The sequence below is a fragment of the Macrotis lagotis genome, chromosome 1 (assembly GCF_037893015.1).
Source record: "Macrotis lagotis isolate mMagLag1 chromosome 1, bilby.v1.9.chrom.fasta, whole genome shotgun sequence".
Lineage (NCBI taxonomy): Eukaryota > Metazoa > Chordata > Mammalia > Peramelemorphia > Peramelidae > Macrotis > Macrotis lagotis.
Genome location: NC_133658.1, coordinates 581403382 through 581419424, shown reverse-complemented (window position 1 = coordinate 581419424; position 16043 = coordinate 581403382). Strand labels below are relative to the sequence as shown.

The following is a 16043-nucleotide window of genomic DNA, read 5'->3' as shown; positions in this document are numbered from 1 at the left end:
AGATTTCTAAAGTGGTAATTTACATCTTAAATACTAGCCCATATTCATGTTTCAACAAACATTTTTGTTTATACTGAGTATGTATAAGGCACTCAAGCTTAAGAACACAGGATAAAATGTATGGACATAGTTTGCTTCCAAGGAACTTAGTCAGTTGAAGGAGTCAAGGCTTGAACAGAAATCTGGAATATAAAGTGGAAGGCGTAATTTTAATAAAAGATATGAAAGTTTTTGAAAGTTCAGAGAAAGGAAAAATTACTTCTGAGCTGAGAGAAGCCAAAGATCCCTTAGAAGAGGTTGCAGGTAAACTGAATCTTGAAGTATAAGTAGTAATTAGATGGAAAGTGTCTATTCTTAGGGAGAAGATCAAGTTTTAGGGAATATAATGAGCTTGATTTGGGGTATATTGAGATTGAGTTACCAACAGAACAGCTTCTTGGTGATTCCTTTTATTTTGGGGGTATTAAGTGTCTAAACTTTAATACCACATAATTAGTATATTTCATCACTTAGTTATTATCAGTATATAATACAATTTAATATAATGCTGTCTCATTCAGTGATTATTTAACATATGTATGTATTTGATATATGTGAATAGATGATAAAATTTGTTCTATCTTTTACCTCTACTTTTACTCCTTGGTTTTTAAATTCATAGTATTTTCATTTGTTTGTTTTTGTTTTTTTGTTTTTTTTTGCAAGGCAATGGGGTTAAGTGGCTTGCCCAAGGCCACACAGCTATGTAATTATTAAGTGTGAGGCTGGATTTGAACTCAGGTACTCCTGACTTCAGGGCCAGTGCTGTGTCCACTGCACCACCTAGCCGTCCCCTTCATAGTAGTTTCATAGAAAATAATATAGCTGACATTTCTATAATGCTTTAAGTTTGCAAAAAAAACCATCGTTCTTGTTTGTTTTGAGAGAGATTTTTGAAAAAATTTTCAGTTCCAAATTCTCCCCCTCCCTTTCTCCCTTCCCTTTCTTACTGAGAAGGTAAGAAAAACAGTATATATTACAAACAATATCATCAAGAAAGCAAATTTGCACATTAGCCATTTTTGCTCTTTCCCCACCTTCCCACCCCCAAGAATGTTTATACTCTTTGAGTCTCTAATTTCTCTATCTGGAGGTAAATAGCATGCTTCATCCTAAATCCTTTGGTGTTATGATATATCATTGTTTTGATCAAAGTTAATAAGCCTTTCAGAGTTGATTTTCTTTATAATATTGCTATTATTGTTTTAGATTGTTCTCTTGGTTTTGCTAATTTCACTCTGTATGAGTTCAAACAAATCTTCCCAAGATTTTCCAAAAACATCAACAACATAGTTTTTCATCATAGCACGTTGCCATAACTTATTCAACCATTCCCCAATTGGTAAGCATCCCTCCCCTCAAAGAAAACTGCTATAAATTTTTTGTATGGGGGGGGAATTTCTTTAATCTCTTTATAGTATAGCTCTAATCAGTGATATGAAAGAGCATTATTTGTGATAACAAAAGTTGGAAGTATATGTGCCAATGATTCCTCAGTGACTACTTAAAAAATTGTAGTATAATAACTTCATATTATTGTACTAAAAGGAATGAGGAATATGAATAATTGGAGGAAACAGAAATTTTTATGAGTTGATGCTTCTTGAATAAAGCAGAAGTGAAAGAACTGTGTGCCCAATTAGCTACAATATATATATAATGGTCTATGTTAGTGCCATACTAACAAAGGTCAAGGATATATCCTTTTTATTAATTCTTTTAGTAATCAGTAAACTGTTTTTAGGGAATGAATTTTGTTGCAGGGGTTGGGGATGATTGGTTGTTTGAAGTTTACTTGAAAAACGTTATATTAAAGAATAAATTTAATTTAAACTTTATAACAAAGTAAGTTTTCCCTTTTTTTCTAGATTAGGAAATAGATATTGAGAGGTTAGTACATTTCAGAGGTGGGATTTCAAACCCTATTCTGTTGACTCCACTTGTCCCTTTCTTTCCTTTATACCATATAATACTTCTATAAATATTTGCTTTTTCCTCTTCTCTTAATTTGCTTGTACATACAATATCACTGTACATTTTTGAGTGTGTATGCCTGATTTTATTTTATTTGGTCAGATTTTGGACAGTGAACAAAAATCTCCTTTGCCATTTATTTCTTTGTAACATTATCTTTCATATCTCCAGCTATGGAATTTCAACTTAATACATAACCTTGGCATAATGTATTCTAGGTTTTTTGGGGTTTTTTTTTCAAGGCAATGGGGTTAAGTGGCTTGCCCAAGGCCACACAGCTAGGTAATTATTAAATGTCTGACACTGGATTTGAACCCAGATACTCCTGACTCCAGGGCCGGTGCTTTATCCATTGCACCACCTAGCCACCCCCTACATAATGTATTCTAAAGAGAACAGGATTTTTGTCTTCTTTAGTCTTGGCCTGTTATATAACTTCTTAACTCATGGTCTTTTTTTTTTTGCAAGGCAATGGAGTTAAGTTACTTGCCCAAGGTCACCCATCTAAGTAAGTATTAGGAGTCTTAGGTTAGACTTGAACTCAGGTCCTTCTGACTCCAGGGCCGGTGCTCTATCCACTGTGCCACCTAGCTACCACCCTCATAGTCTTTTAACTGATAAATCAGTACATAGGAGATCTTTTATTTTGGATCTGTAATTTTGATTCTGTCAGAGATCCTATCTTATATGACTCTCTAACCAGATCACTTTCTTATCTTGTTTTTTTTGTCTTTTGTTTTTTTAATACTAATGCAGTCTCTTTGTCAATAATCAATTATCAATAATTATTAGGTGTCTTTATGTGCTAGACATGGTACTAATTGATGGGTATCCAAAAAAAGGGAAAAGATAGTCCCTGCATTTATGGAACTTATAATCAAATGGGGAGACATATAAATAAATATATACAAAGCAAGTCATGTACACTACAAGTAGAAAATAATTAACAGGGGAGAGACACTGGAGTAAAGAGAAGTTGAGAAACTTTCTGTAGAAGTTGGAATTTTAGTTGCAACTTTAAAAAGTCAGGAGGTCAGTAGTTAGGAGCAGAAGAGAAAACATTTCTGGTTTGGGCAAAAAAACGTCTGGAACTGAGCAATGAAGATCTCATTGGATTCAAGAGTATGTGTTGGGAGAAAGGTATAAGAAGAATGGAAAGAACAGAGTGCTTTAGGTTATGAAGGACTAGAGCCACTGGAGTTTATTGAATTAGGAAATGATATGATTAGACCTACATTTTAGGAAAATCATTTTTCTTTATAACTAGAATTTCTGCCACAGAATCTTTGTGGTCAGCTGTTTATCTCCTTTATGATGAATTCAGGAAAGAAATCATTCTTTGAAAGACCATGGGTTCAAATCCCAACAGCTTCTTACTGAGTGATTTGGGGCAAATTAATTTTTCTCTTTAGGCCTCATTTCTTTCATCCATAAGATGAAAAGGTTGGATTCAATGATCTCTAAAATGTGTTTTTTTGGCCTAAAAATGATTCTTGTTCAACAATTCCCTTTTCTCTTGTACCAGAATTACCAAATCTTTTTTTTTTTGTTTCTTTTTAACTGTTTCTTTCTCTAGTATTGGATAAAGTGTTTTATGTGTTTTAAGCAAGGATTGAAAATTATGCCTTTTAAAATTGCTGATCTTTAAAGACTTTGTTATGCATTTTACTGTAACTTTTACAACCTCTTAAAAAAATAAATAGCTGTATCGCCATGGATATTTTTTAGTTTTCAAAATTATATTGAATTATGCTTATTAGTACTTTTATTGATGCTTTTTGTTACTCATTTCCAAATATATCTCACTCCCCTCCCCAGAGAGCCATTCTGTGTAACAAAGATTTTAAAAGAAATTGGAGGAGCAGCTAGGTGGTTCAGTGGATAGAGCACCAGCCCTGGAGTCAGGAGGACCTGAGTTCAAATGTGGTCTCAAGACACTTAATAATTACCTAGCTGTGTGGCCTTGGGCAAGTCATTTAACCCTATTGCCCTGCAAAAACTTTAAAAAAGAAAGAAATTGGGAGAAAAAGTTAACTTGACAATACCAATTAACACATTGATCATAGCTGACAATATAGGCAATTTTCCACATCCATAGTAATACATATCCATATCCTATATCTGAAGGAAAGTGAATTTGTTTTCACCTCTTTTCTGGAACTTGATTACAATTATGTAGCATTCAGTTTTAATACGTTTTTATGTTATATCTCTCACATATGTGTGCATTCACATATGTGTGTATAGTTTTCCTGGTTCTTTTCCCAGTTGGCCAATCAGTAAATCTGTAAGCATTTATTATGGGCACTTTCTGTCTCCAGTTCTTTACAATTACAAAAGTATCCTGATATTTATGAGAACTGAGACTTTGTTACACAGAATAGTTCTCTGGGGAAGGGAGTGAGTTAATTATTTTCTTATAGTGTACATGGCTTGCTTTGTATATAGTTATCTGCATATGTCTCCCCTGTTTGATTATAAGCTCCATGGGTGCAGGGACTGTCTTTTCCCTTCTTTTGAGATTCCAATCAATTAGAATGCTGGGCCTAGAATTAGGAAAACTTGAGTTCAAATTTGATCTCAAACATTTATCAGCTACATGACCCTGGGCAATTGTGACTTAGTGTTTTCCTCTTATAGTCTTCCTATTCTTTTGCCTTTTTTTTTCATTTGCAGAGTTTGAGCACAATTTGAGAAACTTTGATTTGCATTTATCTATTAATGATTTGGAACAAACTTTCATATTTTTCAACTGAAATTTTATTTTAATTTTCCAATTAAATGCAAAGTGGTTTTTTAACATCCATTCATTTGCAAATTTATGAGTTCCAATTTTTCTACTACCATCCCTTTCCTCCCCCTATCCATGGTGGTGAACAGTCTGGTAAAAGTTGTACATGAACTTTCTTTTTTAATATATTTTTATATATTAGTCATTGTGAAAGAGCAGTTAGAACTAAAGGGAAGGAGAAACCTTTAAGAAAGGAAAAACATAAAAGAACTTTTTAAAACATGAACATAGTATGCTTCGCTCAACATTCAGATTTCATAATTTTTTTTCTGTTTATGAATGGCTTTGTCCATATCAAATCTTTTGGTGTTAACCTCTGAACTGCTGAGAGGAGCCACATCCATCATAATTGATCATCTCACAATGTTTGTTAATATGTTCAATGTTCTCTTGTTTCTGCTCACTTCACTCAGTATCAGTTCATGCAAATCTTTGCTTACTTTGCTAAAATCTGTTCATTTCTTATAGAGCGTAATACTCCATAGCACTCATATACCCACATTGATCATTTTCCTTTCTTGTCATCTGCCAGTCTGATAGGTATTAGATGGTACCTCATAGTTGTTTTGATTTGCATTTCTCTAATCAATAGACAACTAACTGGTACAGTGGATAGAGCACTGGTGGGCTGGAGTTTGAATCTGGCCTCAGACACTTACTACTGTGTGACCTTGAGCAATGCACTTAACACTGCCTCACCATCCAGTGACATCTGCAGTCATATACATATCAGGCCACTTGGACCCAGTTGGCTCTGGAGGCAAAAGTGAAACTGGTGACTTAGCACAACACCCCCTCACTCAAATCCAATTAATGTGCTTGTCATAGTATCATATGTTGCCATGGTCTTCTTCAAAACCAAAGGACAGACATCTTCATCTTCTAATCAATAATAATTTGGAGCATTTTTTCATATGACTAAAAATAGTTTTAATTTCTTCTGAAAACTCCTCGTTCATATCATTTGACCATTTATCAACTGGGAAATGGCTTGTAATCATATAAATTTGAAATTTTATCAGCAACACTAGCTGTGAAAATTGTTTCCCAACTTTCTGCCTTCTAATCTTGGCTGCATTGGTTTTATTAGTGCAAAAACTTTTTAATTTAATATAATCTAAATCATCCATTTTATAGTTTATAATGTTCTGTGTTTCATTTGTTCATAAATTTCTCCCTTCTTCATTGAACTGACAGAGTACCATATTTCCCTATGTAGAAGATGTGCCCTTTAAAAAAATTTGGAGTCTAAAACCTGGGAGCATCTTATACAGTGGCTGTAGAATTTTTAACTTGCATTTCCCACTTTTTCACACTTTGGTCTTTGTGTCCATCATTTCATATTTGTTACTGGCATATTAGGTTTTGTTTTGACACATTCTGCCCAGCATTGTCTCAGAAAAGATTTTCATAGAGTTCAAAGTGATCTAGTTTGCAAAAGTGAATGAAAAGCATGCTGCTGAACATCAGTTTAAGTCCTCCCCTAACTGAGAAAACAATCCAAGACTGGCTACAGGAAGAAGAAACCTTAATTGAAAATGCTACAGCAGAAGAAGGTCATGAGAGATGAGTCAGCCAAATGGCCTAGTTTAGAGAGGGAATTGAAGAGATGGATTGAAGAGCAAAGGGCAAGTGGAATTCCTGTGTCCACAGAGATAGTTCATTAGGAAGTCAAAACAATTGGCTGATGAAAAAGAAGACAATTGGTGCTTCAGGTTCATGAAATGGAATGGACTAAGAACATATACACACACCAGCCTTGTCCAAAAGATGCCTGAAAGCTATCAGCAGAAGGTCCTTGAATTTCATAATGAATAAAACTTGAGTTCAATAACTTTATTAATATATTTTTTTTTCAAATTTCAGACCCCCAAAATTAAGGTGAATCTTATACATGGTAAAATATTTTATTTCTTGTTCTCTTAAGTGGTCTATGGTATCACCCTTTATGTCTAAATCCTTATTTTGGTATAGGATGTAAGATGTGGGTTTATGCTAGTTTTTGCCTTACTGTTTTGCAATTTTCCCAGCAGTTTTTGTTGAATAGTGAGTTCTTATCCCAGAAGCTAGTGTCTTTGGGTTTGTTAAATAGTAGATTATTATAGGCATTTACCACTGTTTCTTTTGTACCTAATCTAACCACTAGTCCATTACTCTATTTCTTAACCAGTACCAGACAGTTTTGATGACAGCCACTTTATTATATAGTTTCAGTTCTAGTACAGCTAGACTACCTTCCTTTTCATTTTTTCTTCAATTCCCTTGTCATTCTTGACCTTTTGTTGCTCCAGATGAATTTTGTTATTATTTTTCCTAGCTCAGTAAAATAATTTTTTGATAGTTTGGATTGGTATGGCACTGAATAAGTAATTTAATTTGAAAAATTAAGTCCAAGGGCAAGAGAAAGAGAAATTTCATTTTAAATAACTGTAGAAAACATAAAATACTTGGGAATCTACCTACCAGGACAAACCCAGAAACTATATGAACATTATTACAAAAAACTATTTGCACAAAGTCAGATAGAAACAAGTCAAGCTCATATAATAAAAATAACAAATTCTAATTAATTTTCTAATTAATTCTAATCTAATTTTTTAAAGTTGTTTCTTTTTTTGGACATCCATCATTCCTATCTTTTAGCCACCTAACCAGATTAATTTTTAAAGAATATTAAAAGGTTATCCTTAAGTTGCATGAACTGATGCTGAGTGATATGAGCAGAACCAGAAGAACACTGTACACCCTAATAGCAACCTCAATAGACTTGCTCATTCCATCAGTGCAACAATCAGAAATAATTTTTGGGTATCTGTGATGTAGAATACCATCTGTAACCAAAGAAAGAATTATGGGGTTTAAACAAAGACCAAAGACTATTACCTTTAATTTTTTTTAAAAAAGTATCTTATTATGTAATTTTGCTATCTCTTATATTTTATTTTTTTCCTTAAGGATGTGATTTCTCTCTCAACACATTCAATTTTGATCATTGTATAGCATGGAGACAATGTTAAGACTATCAGACTGCCTTCTGTGGGGGGGTGGGGGGGGAAGCGGGAAGGGGGGGATTGTAAAATTCAAAAAACAATTTAAAAAGTTATCCTTATTTTGTCCTACCTTTGTGTTATATAGTGTAGCTAACTGCTTACTTTATTCAACTCTCTCTTCAGATCTTTTTCTATAGCAGAAATCTACAACCTCTGTTGATTCATGATCTTTCTCCATTGGAAATTTGAAGCAATCTTTCCCCAAATGTTTTTTTTAAAATGTCATTAAAAAGTTTATTTAGTTTTCAACAATAATTTTTTTTTGGTAAGGTTTGAGAAACAAAACCTTACATACTTCTTAATGTTAGTTAATTGTACTTTTCTATAACTACATAAATAAGAGGTTTTATAATGGAGTTTTGAATGTTTAAATCCAGATTCCTCATCTTCATAGGTTTTTCGTTTTAAATAATGAAGCTGGACTGTTGGAGTACTTTGTGAATGAACAATCTAGAAATCAGAAGCCCAGAGGTACTTTGCATCTAGCAGGAGCTGTAATATCACCCAGTGATGAGGACTCTCATACCTTCACTGTAAATGCTGCCAGTGGGGAGCAATATAAACTCAGAGGTAGGATATGAGTATTTAAAGTGAGAATTAATGCATTTTCTCTTTTTCACTTGAGGCCACTCCTACTTTGCAATATTGGTTTGTGTACTTTTTTTTAATTGGTGTCCCAGTTTTGAAGAACAGAAATTAATGGCTGCTATGAGTTTATAAAATCTTTCTTAGAATGAACTTCCTCCAAATGACCATTCAGTCAAGTATGTAATATGTAGGTGACTTTTCCCGCAAAAACTTGTGTAATGATAATTATTATTAAGTAATATCCTGCTTATTAAGAAAAGAATTAGGGCAGCTAGGTGGCACAGTAGATAGAGCAATGGCCCTGAAGTCAGGAGTACCTGAGTTCGTATCCGGCCTCAGACACTTAATAATTACCTAGCTGTGTGGCCTTGCCCAAGCCACTTAACCCCCATTAGCCTTGCAAAAATCTAAAAAAAAAAAAAAAAGAATTAAAATAGAATTCCTTTTCAGTTTTTTATGTTTGTCCAAAGGAAATACACCATTCCTCCCCTTGATCTGAACTATTGGCCTTCACTGTCTTATCCTGTGACTAATATAGAATATTTAGAATTCTTATTTTAAAAATAAGAAATAAATTTTGTTTTTAATAACTTCATTTGGGAGTAGTTTGTAGATTTGCATGTATTTATTGTAGCAACTAAGTTGTTCTGATTGAATATATTGTCTGGTATGTGAAGGCACAGTATCACCAAATACTTTGAGCTGCTTTGTTTAATGCAAAATTTATATTTGATTTTTAAAATATTTTTCAAAGAGAAGATTTTTCCTAAGAAAAATTGCACTGTTACTCCAACATATGGCTTATCTATTCTGTGTAATGTGTTGAGAAAGAATTAACTTCCACATATACAGCAATGTCTAGCTAGGTTGAGTGGACTTCTACTTTAATTTTCTTTCTTATCAGGGATGCTTTTTGGGATTGGAGGAAAAAGTTTTGATTTTCAGTTATTTAAACTCTCCTTTAATGTTACAGTAAAGTGTTAATTAAATTTCAGAGAGAGATTTTAAAGGAAATAACTTCAAGATTGTCTTTGTTAGCCACAGATGCTAAAGAACGACAGCATTGGGTTAGCAGACTTCAGATATGTACACAACATCACACAGAAGCTATTGGAAAGGTATGTGAATTGGATTGCAGTGTTAATTGATGACAGTAGTGAAAGAATATGTTTTTAAGGGTCTTAGCATAATTGAAATGTGAATCATTATTATCTACATTCAATTGAAAGGTAATAATCTTAGAAAAATTAAAAAGAAAATATATTGAAAAATAAACATACCTAAGGCATAACTTAAGTCTAATATGTGTACCTTTTATCCTTTTCATAACAATGTCAAAACAATTTTGTAATGTATAGTCCTCCAGTCTAGTCTTCAGAAAAAAATCTTAAGATGTCAGTGTAATCAGTGATCAGAAATTTTGAATATTCCATGAATAAATATTCATTTACATTTGAAAAATATTCATTTAGATTTTATAGGTCTGAATATATTATTTTCTTCATTTGTGGTGTTTGAAAAAAATGTTAATTCTTTAAATTTGACATTTCTTGCTGTTAACACCAGTAATTGTAGAGCTAAAATTAAAAGACTTAATGATTTAAAAAATTGAATTGTGTATCTATGATCCTGAATTTTAAAACCTCCATTTCCCGCCTTTGTTCAGTTGCAGTAGTAGAAAGTAGCATTAATTATAGTCCAGGTTTGGATTTTATTTGAGTCATATTTGGGGCAGGGATGAAGAATGTGGCTTTTATTCTGGATCAGTATGGGGCCTCTATTTTGGATTCCTTAGGTTTTGCTGTCCACAAAGTCATATTTTTTCATAATTCTGAAGTATTATATACGAGTAATTTTATATATATATATATGTGTGTATATATATATATATATATATATATACACATACATACATGTGGAGTGAGATTTTAAGGACTTTTTATTTTAAAAAAACATTTTACTGTGCTTATCTAACAGAATAATCCTCCTCTGAAGTCTCGAAGTTTCTCACTTGCTTCTCAAGGTAGTGGTAACTCTCCTGGTTCACAAAGGAGACCAAGTCAGAATGCCATTTCTCTTTTTAATGTTGGACATTCCAAACTGCAGTCCATGGGCAAAAGAGCTCAGTTGCAACCTGACCACCTTGTGGAAGTCAGAGAGGTCAGTATGAATTAGTTAAGTTAAAGAACATCAAAGAATATTTGACCTGGCAATTGTAATAGAAAAACCTTTTTAACAGTTTATTTAAAGAAATTTCTAGGATTCTTTATATCATAATTGTCCAACCCATTAGCTAATGAAAACTTATCAAGGGTCACATAATAGAATTTTTAATTACCAAGGAGTATAATAATAAAATGTAATAATTCTGCAAAAATGGACTTTGAGGGCCATGGTTTCGTCACACTTGCTCTAAATCATTGTATCTCAATTAGCATTTTTGAGAATATTGGGCCAAGAATTGTGAAGAGTTTTTCATCTGTGTCTGTGTTTTGACTTTCCTCACTTCGCAATTACCTACCTTGCAAGCCTGCTCAGTGACAAGTACCAAGAAAAGATAAGCTATTACATATATGTTTTCCAAGCTGTGGTCTTTCATGGGGAACAAGAAAAAAAGGAGGGGGCAGCTAGGTGGCGCAGTGGATAAAGCACTGGCCCTGGAGTCAGGAGCACCTGGGTTCAAATCCATGCCTCAGACACTTAATAATTACCTAGCTGTGTGGCCTTGAGCAAGCCACTTAACCATATTTGCCTTGCAAAAGCCTAAAAAAAAGAAAGAAAGAAAGAAAAAAAGGAGCATAAGAGGAACATTTGTTGGTTTGTCAGATTTAGTTCCAAGTCATAGGAAGTCATTGGCACCAAAAGGAACTTTGGAGCATGTAAATTTCAGAGAAAAATATTCCATTTGCTCATGAATAAGAGCCACCTGTTTTTTTAGTCTGCCTTATCCTCAGAGCATTAATGAGCATTAGCTGATGCTGCCACCATTCTTGCTCTTAGGGGCTCAGTACCCTCTATGAGAGATATTGACTTCTCTGTGCATGAAGATTATGGGCAGAAATACCTTATATATTCTGAGCAGATACAGATGTTATAAATCTGTTAACATAAGTTGCCTTTGTTATGAGATGGAATTTAGTACTTCCTAGACCATAAATTTTTTTTGATCATCTACACCAGATGATATAGCTCAGAGCATTCTGTGCAATGATTGGTAAAGTGATATAGGCCGAAAGACTTTCCATTAAATAGTTGTGCAGTTTCTATTTAGGGGAAAAGTGAGAACTTAGAACATGGGGTACAGATAAGTCTTCTGTGCAAACAAACAATCATGATATTGCTTTCTGTGTTTGTGTGTGTGTGTATGCACACGTGCGTGCCTATGTAAGAATTATTTTGTATAGGGGCGGCTAGGTGGCGTAGTGGATAAAGCACCGGCCTTGGAGTCGGGAGTACCTGGGTTCAAATCTGGTCTCAGACACTTAATAATTACCTAAGCTGTGTGGCCTTGGGCAAGCCACTTAATCCCATTTGCCTTGCAAAAAAAAAAAACCTAAAAAAAAGAATTATTTTGTATAGATTTATTTCCTTTTTCTCCTTTTGTTATTTTTCCCTTCATTTGGGAAGGAGGAGGTTACATGCCTGAATTCTTCAACCCAGCCCTAAGAGACAGTCCTTATCCTAAAGCCAGAAGATAGAAAATATAGCCTTATTTCTCTTATTTGCGTTGTTCAAATGTGATAGTAAGAATAGTGTTAGTGTTGAGTTGTTTCAGTCATATCTAACTCTTCTTGACCCCATTTTGGAATTTTCTTGGCAGTGGTTTGCCATTTCCTTCTCCAGTTCATTTTACAGATGAGGAACTGAGGCAAGCAGGGTTAAATGATACTCCCAGGGACACACAACTAGTAATTGTGAATGGATTTGATTTGAATTATGAAGATAATTCTTCCTGATTTCAAGCCTAGTATTCTATTCTTTGAGCCATCTAAGCTACCCAATAAGAATAATAAGAATTTTAAGATAATAATTGCAAAGTACTTTATATTATCTTAAGAAAAAGACTTAATCATCTTGGAAAACTCCTACACAGAGAATAATTTTTACTATATGTGATTTTTCAGTTATTTTAGAACTTCCTGTCAAAAAAAGTGACTATCCCACATGGATAGTCTTCCTTCTTGATAGTAATAATAACATTTAACAGTAAATAGAGTGCAAAGTTTTAACTGAACTTAATAGAAATAAAAATATTGATAGAAATAACTTTCTTAATAGAGAATTCTCTAACAATAAATTGACTAGAAAAATCTTAATTTAAAAGAATTGATAAAAGAATCATTTTAAGTTGAAAAGTTTCCTCATTTTACAGATGAGTAAACTGAGGCTAAGAAAGAATAAATGACTTACTGAAGATCAAATAGGTTGTAAATGGAAGAGCCAGAATTTGAACTCAGGTGTCCTGCTTCAAAATTCAATGTTCTTTTCATTATACCACATGACAGCCTGAATATTATTAATTCAGAAAGTAGTTATTGAAATTAAAACATTACTTCCTAAATAGTTTTATATATATATATATATATATATATGTTATTTAAAATCTACCATATGTCCTTTCAATTTCTGGTTTTCCTTTTTTCTTCTTTATCAAATTGCACACTGTTTCACCTTTCCATTGCCCTTCTTCACCAGAAGCACTTAGAACATAAAGAAGTATTAAAGGAGTATAGTTAGCAAAGCAAATGATATATTGACAAAGTCTGATATCTCATGTCTCAGTTTTTACCTACCTATATTCAGTACCTCTCAGCCTAGAGGATAGAGGCAGGATTCATTATACTTCCTCTGAGATCAAAATCAGTTGTGCATTCGTCGGAGTTCTGAAGCTTTCATTGTAGCTTTCCTTTACATTGATTTTAGTCTTTATGTAAATTTTTATTTTGGTTCTACTTACTTTGTTCTGCATCAGTTCATAAAAGTCTTTTAAAATTGTCTAAATCATTCATATTTATTCTTTCTCATCAATCAGTGAAAAAGCATTTATTAAAATACCTGTTGTATGACAGGCATCATTCTACTAGCTGGGGAAGCAAAAAGAAATATTGAAATAATTTTGACATAAAATTATTTCATTATATTCTTATGTCAAAGTTAAAGTTTGTTCAGTCATTCCTCAATAAATTTCCTTTCAGTTTTTTCCCTTTCCCTTTGTTTTTTACCTCCATAGCAGTAATGTGGCATCATTGAGTCACAGTGTTTATAGTTGAGTGACATTTTTTTAATGTGATTCCAAATTATTTTTCAGGAGTAGGGAAAAAAAAGATGCAAGAAGTTTTGATGCTCTGCTGTCCTGAGGTTTCAAATATGTCTACCAACCCTGAAGTCAATCAACAAGCATTTTTTCAATGACTGCCATGTGCTAAGTCTTGTGTAAATTGAACCAGACCTTATCCTTATAGAGCAACTGTAAGAGAATTGAGAGTAGGTTAGAAGTGAACATTCTAATGAATCTGGATGATTGGAGTTATATTTACCTCCAACTGATTATGTTTAAATATTAATAAGAAATATACAAAATTGTACCTAGGTACATTTTGCTTCTAAAAACTATTCCATAATCATTAATTTCTTGAGTATTTACTATTTGCTCTCTTTAGATGTGTCAATAGTAAAAAAAAATTAAAAGCCATATGGTTTTCCTCAACCTTTAATCATAAATTTTTTTTCTATCCTTTACTATTTATAGGGCACTTCCACAGTAATGGCAAAATATCTTTATTACAGGAAAAGTAAAGAGGAAAAAAATCAGTATACTGAATCTGTTCCACATAATTTGTAGAAATACTTTATGTAATAGCAATAAAATAGAAACAAGGTGGATGTCCCACATTTGAGGAAGTACTAGACAAAGAATGATGTATGAATTTACTAGAATATTCATATAGGCATTAATAAAACTTCAAAGAACAAAAATAAGATCGTAAATGAAGATTACTTGCTAATAGTGATGATTGATACTGAATTTGTCAGTAATCACTGTTGGTAAAGATAAATTTATTAAGAATCTTTGAGTTTGAGATCCACTTATCAAGGAACAGAATACAGTGACATTGCTTTAGATTGGTAGAAACAATTTCAAAAGAAAATCTAAGGTGTACAACTCAAAATGTTTTAAAAGCTTTGAAAAATGTTATACAAAAAGGAATTTTATGACAAATAGTTCTAAAGGCAAGTTGACTCTATAGGAAAAAAAGAGGTGTAATCCATTTGTTGAAAAACATTGGGTGCAAAAAAAAGAGTAAAAGAATATCAATATTGTAAAGGGTTATCTTTCTAAAGAGTAAAAAAAAAATCAAAGAAAAATGAAGAATACTTTCAATGAGATAACTCATATATGACAATAACTTTCATTTGCTCTATATAGACCTGAAACTGTAGCTGAAAATTGAAGAGGATATATGTCACCTATAGTATTCAGTCTTTTATTGGAAACTAGAAGAAGCAATAAAAGAAAAAGAACTGGAAAGAATAATAATAGGGAATGTTGTAATGAAACTGTCTCTTTGAAGATTATATAATAGTATACTTGGAAAATTCTAAAGACTCTACTAAAATATTAGTAATTAAGAACTGTGAACTGATTCAACCATTTTGGAGAGCAATCTATAATTAGACCCCAAAAGTTATTAAACTATCTTTACCTTTTGACCCAGCAATACCATTACTTGTTCTGTTTCCAAAGATGATTAGGGAAAAAGGAAAAGATTCTGTATATTCTAAAATATTTATAGCAGCTTTCTTTGTGGTGTCAAAAACTGGAAATTTCAACAATGCCTATCAATTGGGGAATGTCTCAGATATTGTGGAATATAATCATATTGGAATACCATTGTGCTGTAAGAAATGTTGGATTCAATAATTTTAGAAAAACATCGAGAGACAAGAAATAATGAAGAGTGAAATGAGCAGAACCAAGAGAATACATAGCAACAATATTGTTTTAAAAATATAGAATGACTAATTTATTTTTATTACTATGAATACCCAAATTAACTACAAAGCATATATGAAGAAAAGCTATTGCCATCAAAGAAAAAAACTGATAAATACAAGTATGTATGGGATGGTTTAATATGTGTATACATACATATTTATTTATGTCTAATGGTGGCCATCTCTAGGGTTGGGCAGAAGGGAGGTAATGAAAAAAGGAAGAAAAGTTGCTTGACAACTGTATATATTTAAAAGTTATAGCAGATTTTACATAATAGATTTGCAGATTCATGTACAATCACCTTTATTTCCTATTCTATTATGTTATGGAAATGCTTTTTTTTTATATACACTTTTATAAAATAAAGATAGTTGAAGGGGGGGATATCTGAACAATGGACAATAGGGCATTTCAGTTAGGAACACCCAAGTTTAAACTCTGCCTCAAAAACTTATTCATTATGTAACTTTCAGCAAGTTACTTCACCTCTCAATACCCCAATTTCTTCATCTGTAAAACAAGGGAGTTGTTTGACCTCTCAGCTTATGAGCTGTGAAAAACAAAATGCTTAGTACTTGTTAGTTACTGAATTATTTGAAGTAAT

At 32.6% G+C, this 16043-nt stretch overlaps 1 protein-coding gene across 2 annotated transcripts in view; it reads left to right on the top strand.

Moving 5' to 3' along the window:
• The window catches only part of OSBPL11 (oxysterol binding protein like 11), an 88673-nt gene that overhangs the window by 29078 nt on the left and 43552 nt on the right, over positions 1 to 16043 (top strand). The window contains exons 3-5 of one of the 2 annotated variants that reach the window (XM_074214714.1): positions 8249 to 8424; positions 9481 to 9560; positions 10420 to 10602. In XM_074214714.1, the coding sequence (XP_074070815.1) occupies positions 8249 to 8424; positions 9481 to 9560; positions 10420 to 10602 (439 nt within the window). The remainder of the gene's footprint in view (positions 1 to 8248; positions 8425 to 9480; positions 9561 to 10419; positions 10603 to 16043) is intronic. The other variant, XM_074214715.1, reaches the window with a different exon arrangement.